General features: G+C 39.7%; 1 protein-coding gene across 2 annotated transcripts in view; it reads left to right on the forward strand.

Annotated features, from left to right (window-relative positions):
• Window positions 1-16,668, forward strand: part of CHN1 (chimerin 1) — a 96,115-nt gene that overhangs the window by 39,426 nt on the left and 40,021 nt on the right. For both annotated transcript variants that reach the window (XM_048061498.2, XM_066999784.1), the window contains exon 6: window positions 7,718-8,006. In XM_048061498.2, the coding sequence (XP_047917455.1) occupies window positions 7,718-8,006 (289 nt within the window). The remainder of the gene's footprint in view (window positions 1-7,717; window positions 8,007-16,668) is intronic.

Below are 16,668 nucleotides of genomic sequence, written 5' to 3' on the forward strand. Positions count from 1 at the left end.
CCCATAAAAAGTTTACAGATTTTAGTCTGGTATATTCAAATGAAACTTTATTTGAAAAGATTTCCCAGTATAAAGCATTTTATTTTTTAACAGCTACTATGCAGGACAATTTATACTCCTTTGAACAACTGTCAAGCACGTAATGTCCTAAATTCTTTGTAGTATATGCAGCGTACTGCATGCAGATGTCATGTTACACATCATAATACGCAGTCAGTGCCCCATATGCTGCCTCCCTCTGTGCACTGTCGTGCCCTAACAAATCAGAGAACTGGTTCCTGGCTCTGACCAAAGTCTCTTTGCTGCCTGGATGTGCCAGTGGTTGTACCAGTGGTTGTACGTGTGCACCACGGGTTGGGCACGTCTAACAGCACTTTACTGCACGTGTGGGAACCAGGGAGGCTGCACTGTGATGTTGGTGACCCACCTGTCACTGTGGTCAATTCATTTAACCACTCCATTTCTTTGTGGGAAAATGGAGGCAGCAGGCACTGAAATCTGTAGATGAAAAAATTCTATTTTAGGACTTAAACACCTTTTATTTTCTGTACAATCCAGTCTTCACAAGTCTTCTCCACAAAGGATTTTTGCCTTGTGAGCCATCAGATGTTGCCATAGGTGTCAAAAGATCTTCATGGGAGATTTTGAGCCTAGGAGTAATTGTATATGTTGCTGCCAGTGAGTCACCTATGGCTTTTTTAGTTGTTTCAGTGACCGTACAGTTAATAGTTTGTTAGGTTGGTGAATCTTTTGTATTATCATACACACAAACATTGTTTTATAGGTTGCATTGTTACACGTGACAATAAGAAAGCTTCACTTTTTTGCCTTTTAGAAATGTTGGTGAATTTTTCATTTTGTATATTTATGCCTGTTCATCGTTAAGGAATGTAGCTTTGAGGAAAAATCAGTTTAGAAAGCAGTTGGTGAATGTCACTGTTGTTAAAAAAAAAAAAAAAAAAAAAGGTGAGTGATTACCAGAAGATCAGAGGTAGAACACACTGAGAAAACAGCTTTTAAGTAAGTAGCAAATAGTGTAATAGCTTTAAGTAAGTTGAGTAAGCCTGCTTTGAAGGTTGGGATCAACAGTGGTTTAAGACAAATCAGGTTTGACAAAATTTCTCTGGAAAAGAAATCTTCCTGTAGTTATTTTTAATCTAAAGGAAACTTAAAAATAATCCCCCCCTCCCCTTTTTTTAAATATAAACTTTGAGTTCTTGAATAATATCCTATAAAGTTTATATTTAGAGACAAAAACAATGTAGGAACAATAACAAAGCAATGTTTCTCCACTCCCCTCTCCAGAAAAGTGTAGTCTTTTTTTCATCCTAGCAGATAATGGAGGGTAACAGAATGGCATAAGTATTGGTAAGTTAATTGCACTTGAAAAGCTATTTAATGATAAGATTTCTTTGGGTTTTCACTTGATGTCTTGCACTCAAGTTTTCTTGATATATTGAATAAAAATATTAATACTGTGTTGTCAAGATCAATTAAAAGCAAGTTACTTTTAGTATGAGAGCATCTGTACAAGCAAAAAGAATTAAGGGGCTCATAAGTAACTTAAGCCTCAAAAAAGTGTTGTAAATGAAACCAAAATGATCGTGTTTGAGCATTGTGTTGTGGCAGTTCTCTCTCAGTTGTAATGATTATAGTGAAATTTCCATTCCAGACCCGACGTTGTTCTACTTCTAAATTTACCAGAAAAGAAACATTGGGTATAACCTACAGTAAGAATGTTATACTTGGGATGTGTAAAATTTGCATGCACAGTTAGAATTTACTGAGCAGACACTGGTGAGAGTTGATAGCTTAGCTTAGAAAAATTAAAACCCAGTTCTGCTTTAAAGGAATACAAAAGATCTCAGTAGCATGGAGTCATGCTGTAGAAGTAACTCATAGAGAACATTTTTTCAAAATTTTTGTTAAAGGAACAAAACTATCTGCTTAATGTGAAGCTGTGAAAGTTACTAACATTCCCACTAGTAACGTTTCCAGAAGGTGTTTATTTCACGCATGTCAACAGGTTTCTAAAGTAATACTTTCTTTTAAAGAGAAAATATTAGGCTCTTATTGCTTTCCCATGTATGTATATATAGAGAGGCTTAAACGTGTCTTAATCGTTAACCACAATGATTCTTTTCCCAGGAAGCTCCAAGGTTTTATCAGGTAGAGAAGGCAGTAAACATTACCCAAAATATTGGTATTGATTCTGATCCAATCATCACAGCAATCCCAGGGACTTCTTAACGAGTTTAAATGGAATAGGGCATGCAAGCACAGTACTAAGAATGTATCGTACAGGAGCTTCATTTCAAAACCGGATGTTATTTTCAAATGATCTATCACTCATCAAAAACATTGTGTGATCCAAAGTGTTAAGTGGTCTTACTGCGTATTTATTGATCAGCTGACTTTTGTTCACAATTTGAGATGGTTAAAATCAGCTGTTAAAGTAAGACATTGAGACAATTTTTTTTCTCTCTTAATTTTCTTAGATTTATTTACAAAGCACACCACTACAGTACCAAGGGCTGATAATCTTTCCAGACTTCATTGTTCTCAGCAGCTGATGCCGTACAGCAGTTGTCTCTCACTTGTGTTGTCCCTGACACTGCTCATCATCTACGTAAAGGTGCCATTGCTCTGGTCCTCCCTGCCTGCTATTTGCAGCATCCTCCTTGCACAATATTGTTTCCCTTTTGGACAAGGAAGTCTGGGGAATGATGCAGTGAAACAGCCTTCAGTCTCAGTTGAGAGAGGCTGCTGGGAGGTTATTGTCAATGATGCAGCACCAGCTCAGATTTATTTTTTTTACCTGATCAAGTGAGTTGGAGGTTGTGTCTACGTTGGCATGGGGTTGCCACGTTTCAGTTCCAAATCTGAGATTTATTTATTTTTTCTGAAGGATGCCACATTTTTTTTTCCACGTTAAACTTAATTATCATACGTTCACCCAGCCCATGGGTCTGATGAGGTTTTAGGGGTAACTTTACACCTAATTAATATTCATCAAGCCATACTTAAGTCAGTCAGTAAATACTGCACTTCCAAATGGCACAGGAAAATTCTCTCTGGCCACAGTACTCTGCCACTTATCCCAGTTTTATCAGACAATGGGGATTTTTTGTGTCCACTTTTTATAAAATGCACCTTTACTTTTAAGAATTAATGTATTTGGTTTCATTTACACGTCTCGTGTTCTTGCAAGCTACTGCTGACTTTCAGGTTTCGGAGCAAGTGCCGTTCCTCAGGCAGGTACCCTGGGAAGATGGCAAGTCCCACCGTCCTCTGGCCATCCTCGGAATATATTGCCAATTAATAAGAAATCATTAATAAATAAAACCAAAAGTAAGCTTCTCTCAGGAGTCAGAGACCTTCTGGGTTAAATGTGTAGGTTTTGGCAGCGTGCAATACTTGTACTTCTTTGACACGGAAAATGGCCAAAAGAGGATCTGTGGGATCGTTTGTTTTCTTTTGCATGGACACAGCATGATCAGGAGACATTCCTGGTTGCAACATTGCTTACATTTCTGTAGCTTTTTATGGAGTGTCAAGACTCTAGTCTTAAGTATTTGGTGAGAGTTTTCAGAAGTTATAGCTGAAATTATGACACCTAATTTTAAGCGAGATTTCTACCTTCTGGCCTCAAAGTGTGTTAAGACACTTTTTCTCCAAGGGAAGATGAAGTCTAAGTGACCTTCAGGCACATGTACAGAACTTAAGATTTCCCAGCTCAAAGTATGAAGATGCTCACAACTTATGAGGATATGAGTAGCCCTGTGGGGTGTTAACTTTGTGGTCTCACAGCAGCTTTGCATTTTAAATAATGCCTTTGTCTTTAGGTTGTGGCTAGATACTTTCCTGATCATAAAATAGCCTGTGAAGGAAGGAAGAGGTGAATAGCTACTGTATGAGTCTTTATTTGGACTGTAAAATCCATCTTCTTAAATGGTAAGAAAGTGCGGATGGGCTCTCAGTCCTTCACTTCTTCCTTTTGTTTGATCAATGAATGCTGCATACAGAGTAGGTGGCAGAGTCTGAAGCCCGTCTTTCTCATGCTATGATACCTAATTCAGCTCCTCAGTCCTTTATTACTACCCGCATTTGCTCTACCATTTAATCCGTTTTCCCACGTTGTTATCCACTCTGCCCCACTGGCAACCAAGGGGACTAGACAGAGTGATTGCTTTTCAGACAACTTGGAATAAGAAAAGTCTTTTATCTGTAGCCCTGCTGCTTGCAAACAAATGGACAATAGACACAATGAGACCGTTCGATGTGTCAGAGGTCTATCTCTCTTTCTTGGAAAAACATCTAATGTTCCCCTTTTTAAACCAAAAGAGAACATACATTATCTGTGCCCTGTTTTCTATTTCTTAAACAAAAAACAGCTGGTACTAATGCTTGCCTTTAGGAAGAGACTATCAGGAAGTTGAAATATCAAATCTTGGCTCTACTTAGTTTCCACGGTGATGTATAATTAGCTAGGCTGCAGTAACGTTATAGAAGGTAAACATAAGGAAGTCCTCTTGCTAATGGAAAAAATTAAACCATAATATTAAATAAGACTGAAGGGACTGAAGATTAAATTTGAATCGATTATTTGCAAATGGATGTGTATGTTTGCATTTATATTGTAATTTGATCAAAATATTACCATTGTGTGGCCAGAAATTTAAATGAGTTTGAAAGAAATAAAATGGAGGATTATTAGACATGGTATTGATGGTACAATCTTTGTTAGAGATTGTTGGTGCATTGATTTGTGTGAGGTTTTTTTCTTGCTTGTTGCTAATACCACTCAATTTGAAAAACAATACATTTCCCCGGAACATATCCAATAAGGAATGAATAGAGAGAAAACGGTTCGATCTGGAACAAATGGAAAAACAGATAAAGGCAAACCATTCAATTTTCACCCCTTGCAGCACCTTTTCCAAGTGATTATGGCACTGATCTAGAGTAACGTGTTTGTTTAAATACTTTTCTTTAAGCACTAATTGTTAAATTATCTTAATGTATTTTAAACTGAGAACATGGAATGTGGCCTTCAGAAGGCTATGTGTACAGAAAGAAATTGATGTTCAGTTCCCCAGATCCGAGTAGGAAGAAGGTTCAGTCTGAGGTTTACAAGATGAGTTTAGGCATGGAGTGCTGTTAAAGAATTAAAACTGTGGGATGTTTTCTATGAGATATTTGTTGAAATGTGGGGTTGGGAGTGTGGGATAAAGATGATGTTCTTTTGGGAATCCTATTCCTTGTAATATCTGTCCTGCTTTATGGGCAGCAGTCTGAATAGATGTACAACGTAAAACCTGCTGGGGCAGGACCACCTACTGACCCTGATGGGAAGAGAATAAATCCTTTAAAACTTTCAGTGGTTCTCTGCATTTGGCCGTCTTGTTGTTGAGAACTTTGTTTTAGACTCTGGAAGGATGTTATTGAAATCAAGACAACGTGTGTAGTGATAGGCCCTGAGGAGCTGTTCTGTGCCTTATCTTCCCTTGATAAGATTAGTATAATACTTTCTCTCAGAGAAAGCTAAGAATAATAAGTGACCTTCTGCTTCTATAAAACTGCTGTAAGTAGTCAGAGCATATGTTACTGATTAGAACAGCAATTCACCTGATGCATCTCCTAATAAAAATCACTCTATTGCATATTATCATTTAGATATATTATTTTTCACCTTCAGACTCACTCTGTTTTTCTTGTGAAATTTTAACATTGTATGTTCTCCGTGTGCATTGTTCCCGCTGACTTTAGCAGGATGCAGTGAAGGTTGCTCACTTTGGCACCGTGAGGTACTGAGCACTCTTAGCTCGTATTGACTTTACTGACAGTGGAGGACACGCAAGAAATATGGCTCATGGTGAAAACTCGTTTGCCACATACTAAGTTGACTAGTTTTTGCCACTTTGTACAGTAAAGTATTTATGTTGCTGTATCTATTATGTTGCCATACCACTCTAGTATATCTAGTATAGCCTAGTCCCTCACTTGTCCTAACTTACAGCAGGAGGGGTAGGTAGGCGTTCCTACCACTTAGGCTGCAGGTTAGCACGCTACCTTTCTACTTTCTCAGTGACTTGTGTTCACTCTGGATTGCAACTTGTGATCAAATTAGCATCAGGTAAAAATGCTTCTTTTTCCTGTTGTTTTGTAATTTCTTGCTTTTCGGTTTGATTCAGTGAACTTCTAATTTGTATGGTGTAAAAATGCGAATACAAGTACCAATTCATTTCCAAAAAAATGCCCCTGCAGTTTCTACACATGGTGTCCTCTTTTGTTAGTGAGCCACATGTGGATTCCTGAGAGCCCCCCCAGGAGTGTGTTGCTTCACATTTAAGTTTTCTTTAAAAATAGCACCTCCCAAAATTACAGTCGCTGTCAGGTTATTGGTAGGGGGGATGGTTTGGTTTGGCATTTTGAAAAACATATACATCCCAAAAAAATATACATCCCAAGACAAATGATTTTGCCCATATTTGCAGGAAGAATGCATGTATTTCACCTGAGGCAAGGTCTAATAATATGCTTTCTGCTACTGGGCAGTGCCCCATTGAAAAGAAATCACTTCAGCAAAGCACCAGTGCTTATTTTATTCCTTAACATCTCCTATGAAGCTTTTGATTGTGAAATAAAAATAATTCATCCTTTCAAATTCAGTTTTTAATATGCATTTGGCTGATCTGACCTCACAAAGTGGCCCGATGCCTTGAGCAGCCACCCTTGCTGCTGTCTGACCAGGGAGTGACCCAGAAGCGAGCTGTGAAGGCAGCTCTTTGCCTCCATCTTCTCTGCAGGAAACGTGTTGGTTATTGCCGAGCGCAAGCACTGGTGTGTTCTCACAAGTTGAGATTGCTTTCAGGCAGCAAAACGTTACAGGTTCAAAGTAGGTTTTGAAAAGGTGCTAATGGTCAGGTAGCATTGGTGTTCTTGCTTATGGTTGCCTAAAGACTGTCAAAATTCTGTTCCACCCAGGCTGCAGAGTTGCTAGCATCAGATAGCTTATGCGTTACATGTCCTGTACGTTACAAAGCTTTGCTTGAAGCTCAAGACTTAACAACCATAACACAGAAGGACTTTTGTACAAAGCTTGAAGAGTTAGTCCTTGGCCTTCAGCCAGGAATAAAGAATGCTTGCCCTTGTGCCATTTTGTCCTGTGCTGCTCCACTGCTGGCAGCAGTTCTGCTTCAGTGTAATTGTTGGCACCGAAGCTGAGCTGAGCGCTGAATGGCCTCTTCCTGCAAGAAAGCAGGGGTGCAGAGGTCTGAGACTGCATCAAAACTCCGTATTGATCAGCTGTAATAGAGGGCCCTGTTATGAGAACTCTTCATATCAGAGCCAGGCAAATTGACTACAGCGATGCAGTAGTAAAGTACTAAAAAAAGCCATAAAGAGTGTGAAGTAATTTTCAGTTTTTCCACAGGATAATGGAGAGGCCAAAAGAATGCAGGAACAAACAGCTCCTTCTGGGACAGTCACTGATTTGGCTATCTGTCTGTAGCTGTTAATCTCCCCTTCCTATCTGTGCTAAGTAGTAGTTGAGGTTTTTCAGTCGCGTCTGGACTGAACACAGGGCATAGTCACAGCTTTAAGTGATAAAGTTTTTGTGTTTGTTTTTTTTAATTGTTTGCAAAGGCTTGATTACTCTTTCTTATTCTTGCTTACTGTTCTTTAAAAAAAATACTTTCCCATTTCATTGAGGCAGATTTGGAAGTCAAACCAGAAACTTCAGACTCTACTACGATGGAAAGCACTTTGTTGGGGAGAAACGTTTTGAGTCCATCCATGACCTGGTGACAGATGGATTGATTACTCTTTATATTGAAACCAAGGCAGCAGAATACATTGCCAAGATGACAATAAATCCAATTTATGAACACATAGGATATACAACTTTAAACAGAGAGCCAGCACACAAAAAACATATGCCAACCCTGAGAGATGCACATGATGGCAAAGAGTCTACAGGAGAGGATGAGGTAGCAGAAAAGAGGGTAAGCAATTGTTAACCCACGCTCTTTTTTTTTCTGATAGATTTTTTATTTTGTAATTTTATCCCCTCCCCCCACATCCTAAAAGTATCTGTAGATACTTAGTCTACATAATTATTTCCAGTATTGCATTAATAGTAATATTTTAAATTGTTGTAGTTTTTTTTTTTAATGGTACTTGTGCATATTGCAAATTTCTCATTCAGAGATTTGTTATTTATCATTGTAAGGTTCCTTTCTTCATTTTTTTTCACAATTACAGATGTTGCCATTAAGTCACTCCTTTATGTCAAAAAGGCTATTTTGTCTTAAAATTGTTTACAGTGTCTAAAACAAGTGCCTGTTGGTCAAAAAAATAATATTAATATATTCTCTATTCCCCAAACAAAATGCATTCCATAATCTCTTCAGAAGTCTGCATACAATGACAGTAAAGTTGTCCACATTATAAATAAGCCTGTTCATTAAGATGATAAAATGTTAAAACATTTCACTTGGCTAAGTTCAGCCTGTCAGAAGCTGACAGAGCTATTTTTGGCCTCAGCCAGACTTATGAAGAAGGATTGCTCTCTTCAGAGAGTTGCGTTATCAGCTGAGAACTGACTGCGTCCTGGATTAAAAGAGAAAAACGAACAACAAAGAAATCTTAGAACCAGTGACAACAGGAATATTGAAGGAGGTTGGGAAAGTATCAGGCAGACAAAACAGCTGCCTGAACATTTATTCATGTGATAGAGACTAAGCTTAAAGAAAACAATGTAAATTCTGTCATGTTAAACTAATTACTTTGTTTATTGAAAAGCTAGCATGTGAAAGTCTTTTTAAAGTGCACTCTTACATAGGCTTACATGTGAATGCATGTATAATACTCTGATATGCTCCGCTACCTCACTAACGTCACAGTGATGATAGGAGTATCTAATATGCTTATATTGCTTACAAGAAATACTAACCTCAGTTTGGATCATTTATTTGTTTTTCCAGTCAGAAATATGTCTGTGATCTCAGTTTGTCTTGAGGGGAAGGAAGGGTCTCACTAACGATTCCCAACATATGTGACCATCTTAAAGAAACCAAACTCCCTACGGAGCCCACAGAGAGGGGAAGGTCATAGCTTTGGTCCTTCAAATCCTTCTCCAGCAGATTCTGGAGCACCAGACCTGACTGAATTTGCTGAGAGATGAAGCACCCAACTAGCTTAAAGCACGAATCTTCACTGTTTGTCCTCCTGCGATCAGACCATGCAACAAAAGAAATATTGGCAGGCATATTGGTGCTAGCTGACCACATGAAATATTCAATTTGTTGCCTGTTAAGTACTAGTGGTAGAGGTGTGACAGTTCCTGGCAGCCGCTGACTTGCAGCATGCTGTTTCAAAAGGATTTCTTTGCTTGTTATCAGGGAGGGTTCATTGCAATGCAAAACCTGCGTAAAAATCTGTCAGAGTTCTGTAAGTCACCACTTCGGGTTTGTTTGGTAGAATTAACTCTTGCTGCATTTGGTAGCTTTCAAGTGATGACACGACTGTTCTGTCACATTTTTTAGGCTAATGAATAAGTTTTTGTAGTAAAGGGATTTTGATGATTATTACTGAAGGATATTGTGGGTTTTTTTTCTGTAGAATACGTGGTGTTATGTCAAAGTATGATATGTCAACAAAGTATACAAATAGTTTTGAAGCATGTTTCATTAAATAGCTCAAGAACTATTAAGTATATCTAACAGGCTGAGATTGTAGATGAAAACTCCTTGCAGAGGTTAGCTGTGTAATTGCAACATCCCACACTGTTTGGAAGTTATAAGCAATTCAAGTTGCCTCATCTGCAACACAGTTAAACTGCAGTGGTGTTTACTGGCCTGAAGCCCAGCTTTTGAATCTTTTCACTGTATTTATCTTGGAACCGTATTGATGTGGACACAGTGGGGCACACAGACATCACAGTGCAGTTAAATGTGGAGATTTCAATTTAATTTAAAGTCATCACCAACTGAGATTGCTACCCTTGGCTACACAGGGAAGGCACGGTGTGGCCCTTTTGCTGTGGGGTGGTGCAGAGGCCACATCTTTGCAGCCTTTACACCTCTCAGCACCTTTTCTGGATGATGACACAGAGTCCTGAGTGTCACCTCACACAGCAAATCCCATGACCAGAACCTGATCTTGGCAGCAACCTCAGCACTTCAAATGAGCCCCAGGGTCCAGCTAAGGCTTGCCAAATCCTTCCTCCCTCCTCTGTAAGGCGTAGGAAGTGGGGAGGGGGGAAAATGTGGTGATGGCTTTGCCGGATGGCTCATGGAGGACGCACCATAGGAGTGGTGGGGAGAGGAGACCTCGGAGGGCTCTCCCAAGCGCTCCTGTCACTCTGCAGGGGGCTTGGCTACTTGCACACCCACCAAAGCCGCCCCCTCGACAAGCTGGGAGAGCTGCTTCAGGTTTGGAGGGGCGAATGTGACTGTGGCAAGCTAGTGGGCTGCAAGCCCTGTGACTGAATCACAGCTAGTGGGACTTTTCCAGTCTCAGTTAATTTGATTAAAAAAAACACTAAAATCATGAGGTGGATATTTGTATGACATAATTTGCATTTAAAGCAAGAGTCTGATACTGTACGGCAGGAAATAGTTGTCTTGACTTTTTTAAAAGCCTCCCTACTATAAAAAGGTAACAGCCTAGCAGCAAGGATGCAGTTAAACAGAATACCGGATCTCTTTGCGAGATCATAAACTTTTTGTTGATAAAATTATAGATAACATAAGAAAAAGGCATATATCCTCTACTAAGTTGCTTGGAACGTCATTATACCCTTCTTGTGTAGGCTGCTGCTTCTTATTGATATTTACATGAAAACTTCAATTTATAATCACACACTACTTACCTTATTATGAACAGTCATTTGAATAATGTAACCAAGGTGTAAGAAAGCTTTCTTGTAGGACATTGATTAATAGATCAAGTATTTTTTCTTTGTCTCTGGTTAGAGGGATGGAAGAATAATTCCTGTTGTCCAATATGAAGTGAATATCACTGAATCAATGTTGACAAGTCTAACAAAGAATACAAAGAAAATTGTCCAAAACCCAACAAGGAAAAAAAACACCCTTGTCCTAGCATGTCCTATCATCCAAATAGCAAAATCTGTGTGCTACAACGTTAGCTCAGGGATGATGAGAAAGAACATTTCTGCAAGGTACAGTATTTGTCAATGAATGCGTCTTTATCAGTTTTATACAGTAGTCAGGGAGATTTTCCCTAATTTTTCACTGTACATTCCTCCTCTGTAAACAGAGGAAAAAGTCTGGGTCTTGGGCATTGGTCACCCTGTGCCAAAATACATTCCCAGATTTGCAGGAATGGTTGTTCAGTTTCAAATCCAAGCTTTGTGATTGTTCCCCAGTCCTGTGTGAGTGGTGTATAAAAGATAAATCCTTCAGAAGAAGGAAAGGAGAGACACACAGGCGCTGACTGGGGAACAGCTGGTGGGAATGTAATTTCACTTCCTGACATAAAATCAAGTAGAGGAAATTGGGCAGCCAGAGAACACACCTCCAGCTTGAGGATGAAATATTAAAGAGCACTTCTCCTAGCCTTGAATTTGGTATGGGGCTGTGGCAGGGAATGCCACTAATGTATGTTGGATGCCTCCTGGTATGCACTAATACTACATTTCAGCTATTAATCCATAGTAAAAGAATTTATTGTATGTTGGATGACTTGTCATATGCAATACATTAAAAAAGAGCCTTAGTAAAGGGGAAGGATTATAGACCGCAAAAGATTAAAAGACGAAAATTACACAATTTTTAGATGAGGGCTGTAGGACACAAGTCACAATACTCCTAAGTACTTAGTCCTGCAAAAGACCATATTGTGGTGTGATTTAAGATGCAGTTTTTAATAGGGAAAACATGAGAATATAATCCACTACCCAGCATGAGCTTCACTGGTTATGAGAAGGATTTTGACTGCTTACCTTGTACGAGTATATATTAAAAATAAAATAAAAATTACTGCTTAATGATTTATGATTTCCATAAGCTATGAAAGAATTAAATAGTCAGAGATAACTGGAGGAGTAAAGATTGAAAACAGGAAAGAGCTTGTCAAGCTCCAATGCCCTGAATAGATATTTTAGCTGCTGTGCTAAAAAGGTAATGCTGGTTCCCAAAACAGTCTGCAGATTGTTCAGAACTCAATTGTGCAGCTATCATGGTCTGTGTGTTAAGACAGAGGCCTGAGATTCGTTTGAAAGGGAGCTTCCCATGTGGATTCAGTCTGTATGGCCTAATGTGGAGGTGGAAATAATACCCACTATCACAAGATTTACTATTCCTCCCGTGCCTTGAATACTGATGGATCTCTGAACGTTTTCCTCTCTCAAAGGTAATTATGGCCTTGGAGGAGATGACTTGATTCAATTAAATACCTTATAAAAACGGTAGCTCTCGAAAATTAATAAATATCTAGATATCTATGTCAAAGCCCTTCATGAAAGCCCTGCAAAACATGAAATTATTTTTTTTTTGATTTTGACATGCTTTTGAGATATTAATGTAAGAAGGTATATGAGTGATTTATCCAAGATTTAACATCTGTTATAAGAAAACAAAATGATCAGTTATGATCTGTCCTGTCTTTCAGAATGAAGTGCTGAGGTTAATGTTAGGATAGCAACTGAATCGCATTTATTCTTGTTTACACTGGTGACAAGTGCTATTTCTTCAAGAAACTGTAGTAACAGCAAATCAATTAAAACCCCCTTCTAGACTGTACTACATTCAGTTCAATTCCCAAAGATGGAAAGAACTGAGAAGAGGTTTGTGCAGCAGTCATCCAACAAAAGCACCCTTTTGTTCTATTTTTAATGGTCTGAGTGGTGATACCATTTTTCCTCCGTGGTAATGAAGGCTGATTGTCTGCAACTCTGTTCAAGGAGATTTGGAAATGTAAATCTGTGTCATTTTAGTAGGAAACATGCTTTTAAGCCTGCCTCCAAAGATAATCCAGAGCACAAAGTTAATTGCAATTTCTGTGTACATTTCTAATGGATTCATACCAGCTTCCACACAGAAAATCAAGGGTCACAGTTATTGTTGTTCCCAGAGGGACCGGTCTCACTTCCCAACCTTGAGGTGATACTGATACCTTCATTAAGGACACTAATACTTTTCTATTCTTGTTCTCAGTGAAATATGTTGGTGAGATCTGCTCAAAATCTTCCTTCTCCAAGACTCGTTTTATCTTCAGGGAAAGGATATCAGAAAATGTAGCCAAGAAAGTTAGAGTAGTCTGTTGTCATAATCCCCCTTAGCGAGGTCTGTGATGGAGGAAGACAGCTTTGAATGTGATTTGGCACCCAGTAATGCCAACATGGGGAGCAGTAAGGACTGGAAAGAAGACAGGATCTTAATGGTCAGAGAGGAAAGTGTGCTTTGGGAGTGAATAAATCTTGATTCTGGAGGCTGTTTGAAATATTTCCACTTAATCAAATGAACTTTTTTTTTCAGAAAAGATGGGTGTGTAAGGTGTAAAACTCTAGACAAGCCGTATCTAGAACAAGGATAGTGACAAAGCAATAATGCTGTTAAACATACTGCTTATTAATGTTTACCTTGAAGTACATTTAAAGACACGTGAGGATGAGCACTGAAGACTCCCAGGGGTTAACTTGAGGAGATTGTCAACTCTTTTCTCACAAATGTGCCTTCCCAGTCCCTGCGCGGGTGTCCATGACAATCACTCTGTAAGTTTAATGTAATTTATAAATAAAACATAACTCTGTGTTATGTTTGAAGGCAAAAACTTCTATTTATTTCTTCTGGGCTTAGACCATCTTTCAGCAGGCACTTCAAAGCACAGACAATTTTGTCAATACCAAGGAAGTTAACAGAATGAAGGACGAGTCTGCTTTTTAGGTGGCTGCTGCAGCATGTCGGCAACATTGTACTCCGCAGAGGTTGCCTCAGTCTTCCTCGTCTTCTCTTCTGTGCATTGGCATTTCTGGCAGTACGGACCTACTGCTGTATTACATACACCATTATACATGGCACATGCAGCTCAAAATTAGACTGCAAGTGCTTATGGTATCTTTTTGTAAGCACATTCGTTTTTAGCTTAACTATATGTTTATTAAGACCTGAGAAAGGCAAGCTAATTGTATGCGCTGTCCAGCGTGCAAACATCAGCACAAAGAGGATTATTTTCTACAAACTGCAGAGTGCTTGTTGCTCTCACGGCCGCTGAGAGTAACCTAGGGCCTTATTTATGTTCAGTGTGGCAGTAAAATTGATATACTAAAAAGATTATATAAACTGATCTTGTTTTAAGATTCAGAGCTTCCAAATGAAGCATAAACTTTGCTAATTGAATCCCCAGGTCACAGAATATCTAGCTTTTCTCCTGTCAGTGCCTCGTGATTGCAGAGGGTAAACCTTGGGATTGCAAGGGTTTTTAGCTGGACCTGTGGCTCAGCTCCAGTGCTGAACATGGCTCCCTGGCTTTCCTGGTTTTCCAGGGCAAACCCTTTCTTCTTCTCTCCTTTCCACTACAGTCAGTGTTCAGCTGTGCCCTATTAGTCCCTGTGCATTACAAAAGGCATCCCAGCTGATTCCAGTTAACCTCACAGGACCTCACCTGCCTGGCTGGCTCTGTGTGGGCCTGTGCCTCCAAAGAACATTAATTTAATGCCCACACAATAATGCGGGGGATTACTGTGGAGTGAAAGTCATATGCCTGTGTTGGTAGCCGACTGCATACTGCTGGTCTAGTATTATGAAGTTAAAAATAAATACGGCTGCACAAATTTCAGAAAGTGAAGAGTGGTTTGGGTCAGGTTGTGTTTCAAATGCACACAGCACATCTCCTGTCATGTTACTGTGCTGCAGAGATGTTTGCTACCATTTTGTGGGTTCACACAGCTGAGGATCAGCATCCCACTTCAGCCTTGTTTCGTAGGTGCAAGTCACTTGACTGCCTGCTGAGAAGACTTTCCACATTACCTTCTGCTTTGTCACTTAAGTGTGGCTTTTCGTGGTCTGGCATGTGAGATTTATACGCAGAGGTGGAGTCTTTGTCAAGTCCAGTGCTTACTTACAGCGAGGTGGCCGTCTGCCATGTGAAATCAGGGGGCCAGTCCCTCAGGCTCACAGACCAGACCCTCAGCAAAGGCGTGGGGAGTAATGGCACTCGGTGCGTGTCCCGTGCCTGTTCAAGCCTTTGTAAAATTAATACTGAACAAAATTGTTAAAAAGGCTGTAAAGCAGTATGATTGCTGTGCAATTAAGCCTGAAGAATACTGGCTGTGTTGTTACTGATAAAGTGAAGCCATTAGCAAAGAATAAGGTGCTGTTCTTTTTCTGCGTTTCTCAGCGTTGTGAGAGGTAAGTCTGTGTGAAGCCCCCACCAGTAAAATGCGGTTCTTTCCAGGGTCACTGATGTTTGATGGTTTGGATCTGGTTACATTTTTAATGCCTTCTAAAATCTAGCATCTAGCCTTAGCTTCTCTTTTGTTTACTGACAGAAATTTCCTTCCTTTTTCATTGGCATAGCCAAGCAGAGGGAGGAACCTCCCTCAGCTCGTGAAGAGCCAGAGAGGATGGCTTTGTCTGGGCTTTCTTCAAGGGGGGAGAGGTTTTCTGGTGGACCTTACGGTGTGGGGCGTGGAAATAGAGAGGTCCAGCTCAACTCCTGATGAGCGAGGTAGAGCTCATGGCTTCAGCCCTAACAGGAGTAGGGCTGCGTCCCATCACTGTGGGCCTTATACTTGTGATTTCCAAAAAGACCGCCTAGATGTATAGCAGGGAAACCCCTCATAAATTAAGGCCTTTTTTTTTAGATAAAAAATAAAAAATGTTTCCCTTGACTTTTTATGTGTCCTCACAACTTTTTTTTCTAGTGGTTACAGAAAGGAGCTGGTGGATCTTTCTCAGAGCAGGCACATGATTGCTATTTATTATTTATGCCACAAGCCTGCCGGGCGGTGAGGGACTGCAGTGGGCTGGTTGTTAGCTGGCAGCTCTGCCGTTTGTTGTTCTGTTTCCATAGCTGTGTGAGTTTTGGGTCTTTTTTTTAAACTCCTCCTCCCATCTGGCATCTCCTAATTATTTTCTATTACTAATCACTTCTACAGGAAACAGACTGGACTGTTGAATTAAGAGACCTATAAAAGGATAATTTTGTTATTTACAAGTTTCTTACCTCACTGAGACTTTATAATGTGACGCTGTATAGCTGGTGATAATCACCTTGGGCTACGATTGTGTCTAATCTTATAAACTAGGCAAGGTCAGGTCTGGTCACTCATTGAATATGAGACTCCCAAGGCAGCGCTGGGGCTGCAGGAAGTGGTGTTAGTAGCACCTTTTGCTGTGAATTAATATCCAAGATGTCTTGTGTTTTATTCCCTCTGCAGTTCTGTGTACCCTGCATGACTCCGTGCTGAGGGTCTGATTACCAGGAATTTTCTCCACTTACCTCCATCCCTATTCAATTAGGGTTGCTGTTTGGGGATGTGGTTTATTTGTTGTTTTTTTTTATTATTATTAGTTAGATGACGGGGGGAAAACATTTTGCATTGGTCAGTGTTTATGTGTTCACAAGTACATATACATATCAGATGACTTCTGTACAAAGATTGAAAGGGCGAGGAGCCGTGGAGGTCTGGTGTCATTC

Source organism: Anser cygnoides, chromosome 6, assembly GCF_040182565.1.
Source record: "Anser cygnoides isolate HZ-2024a breed goose chromosome 6, Taihu_goose_T2T_genome, whole genome shotgun sequence".
Lineage (NCBI taxonomy): Eukaryota > Metazoa > Chordata > Aves > Anseriformes > Anatidae > Anser > Anser cygnoides.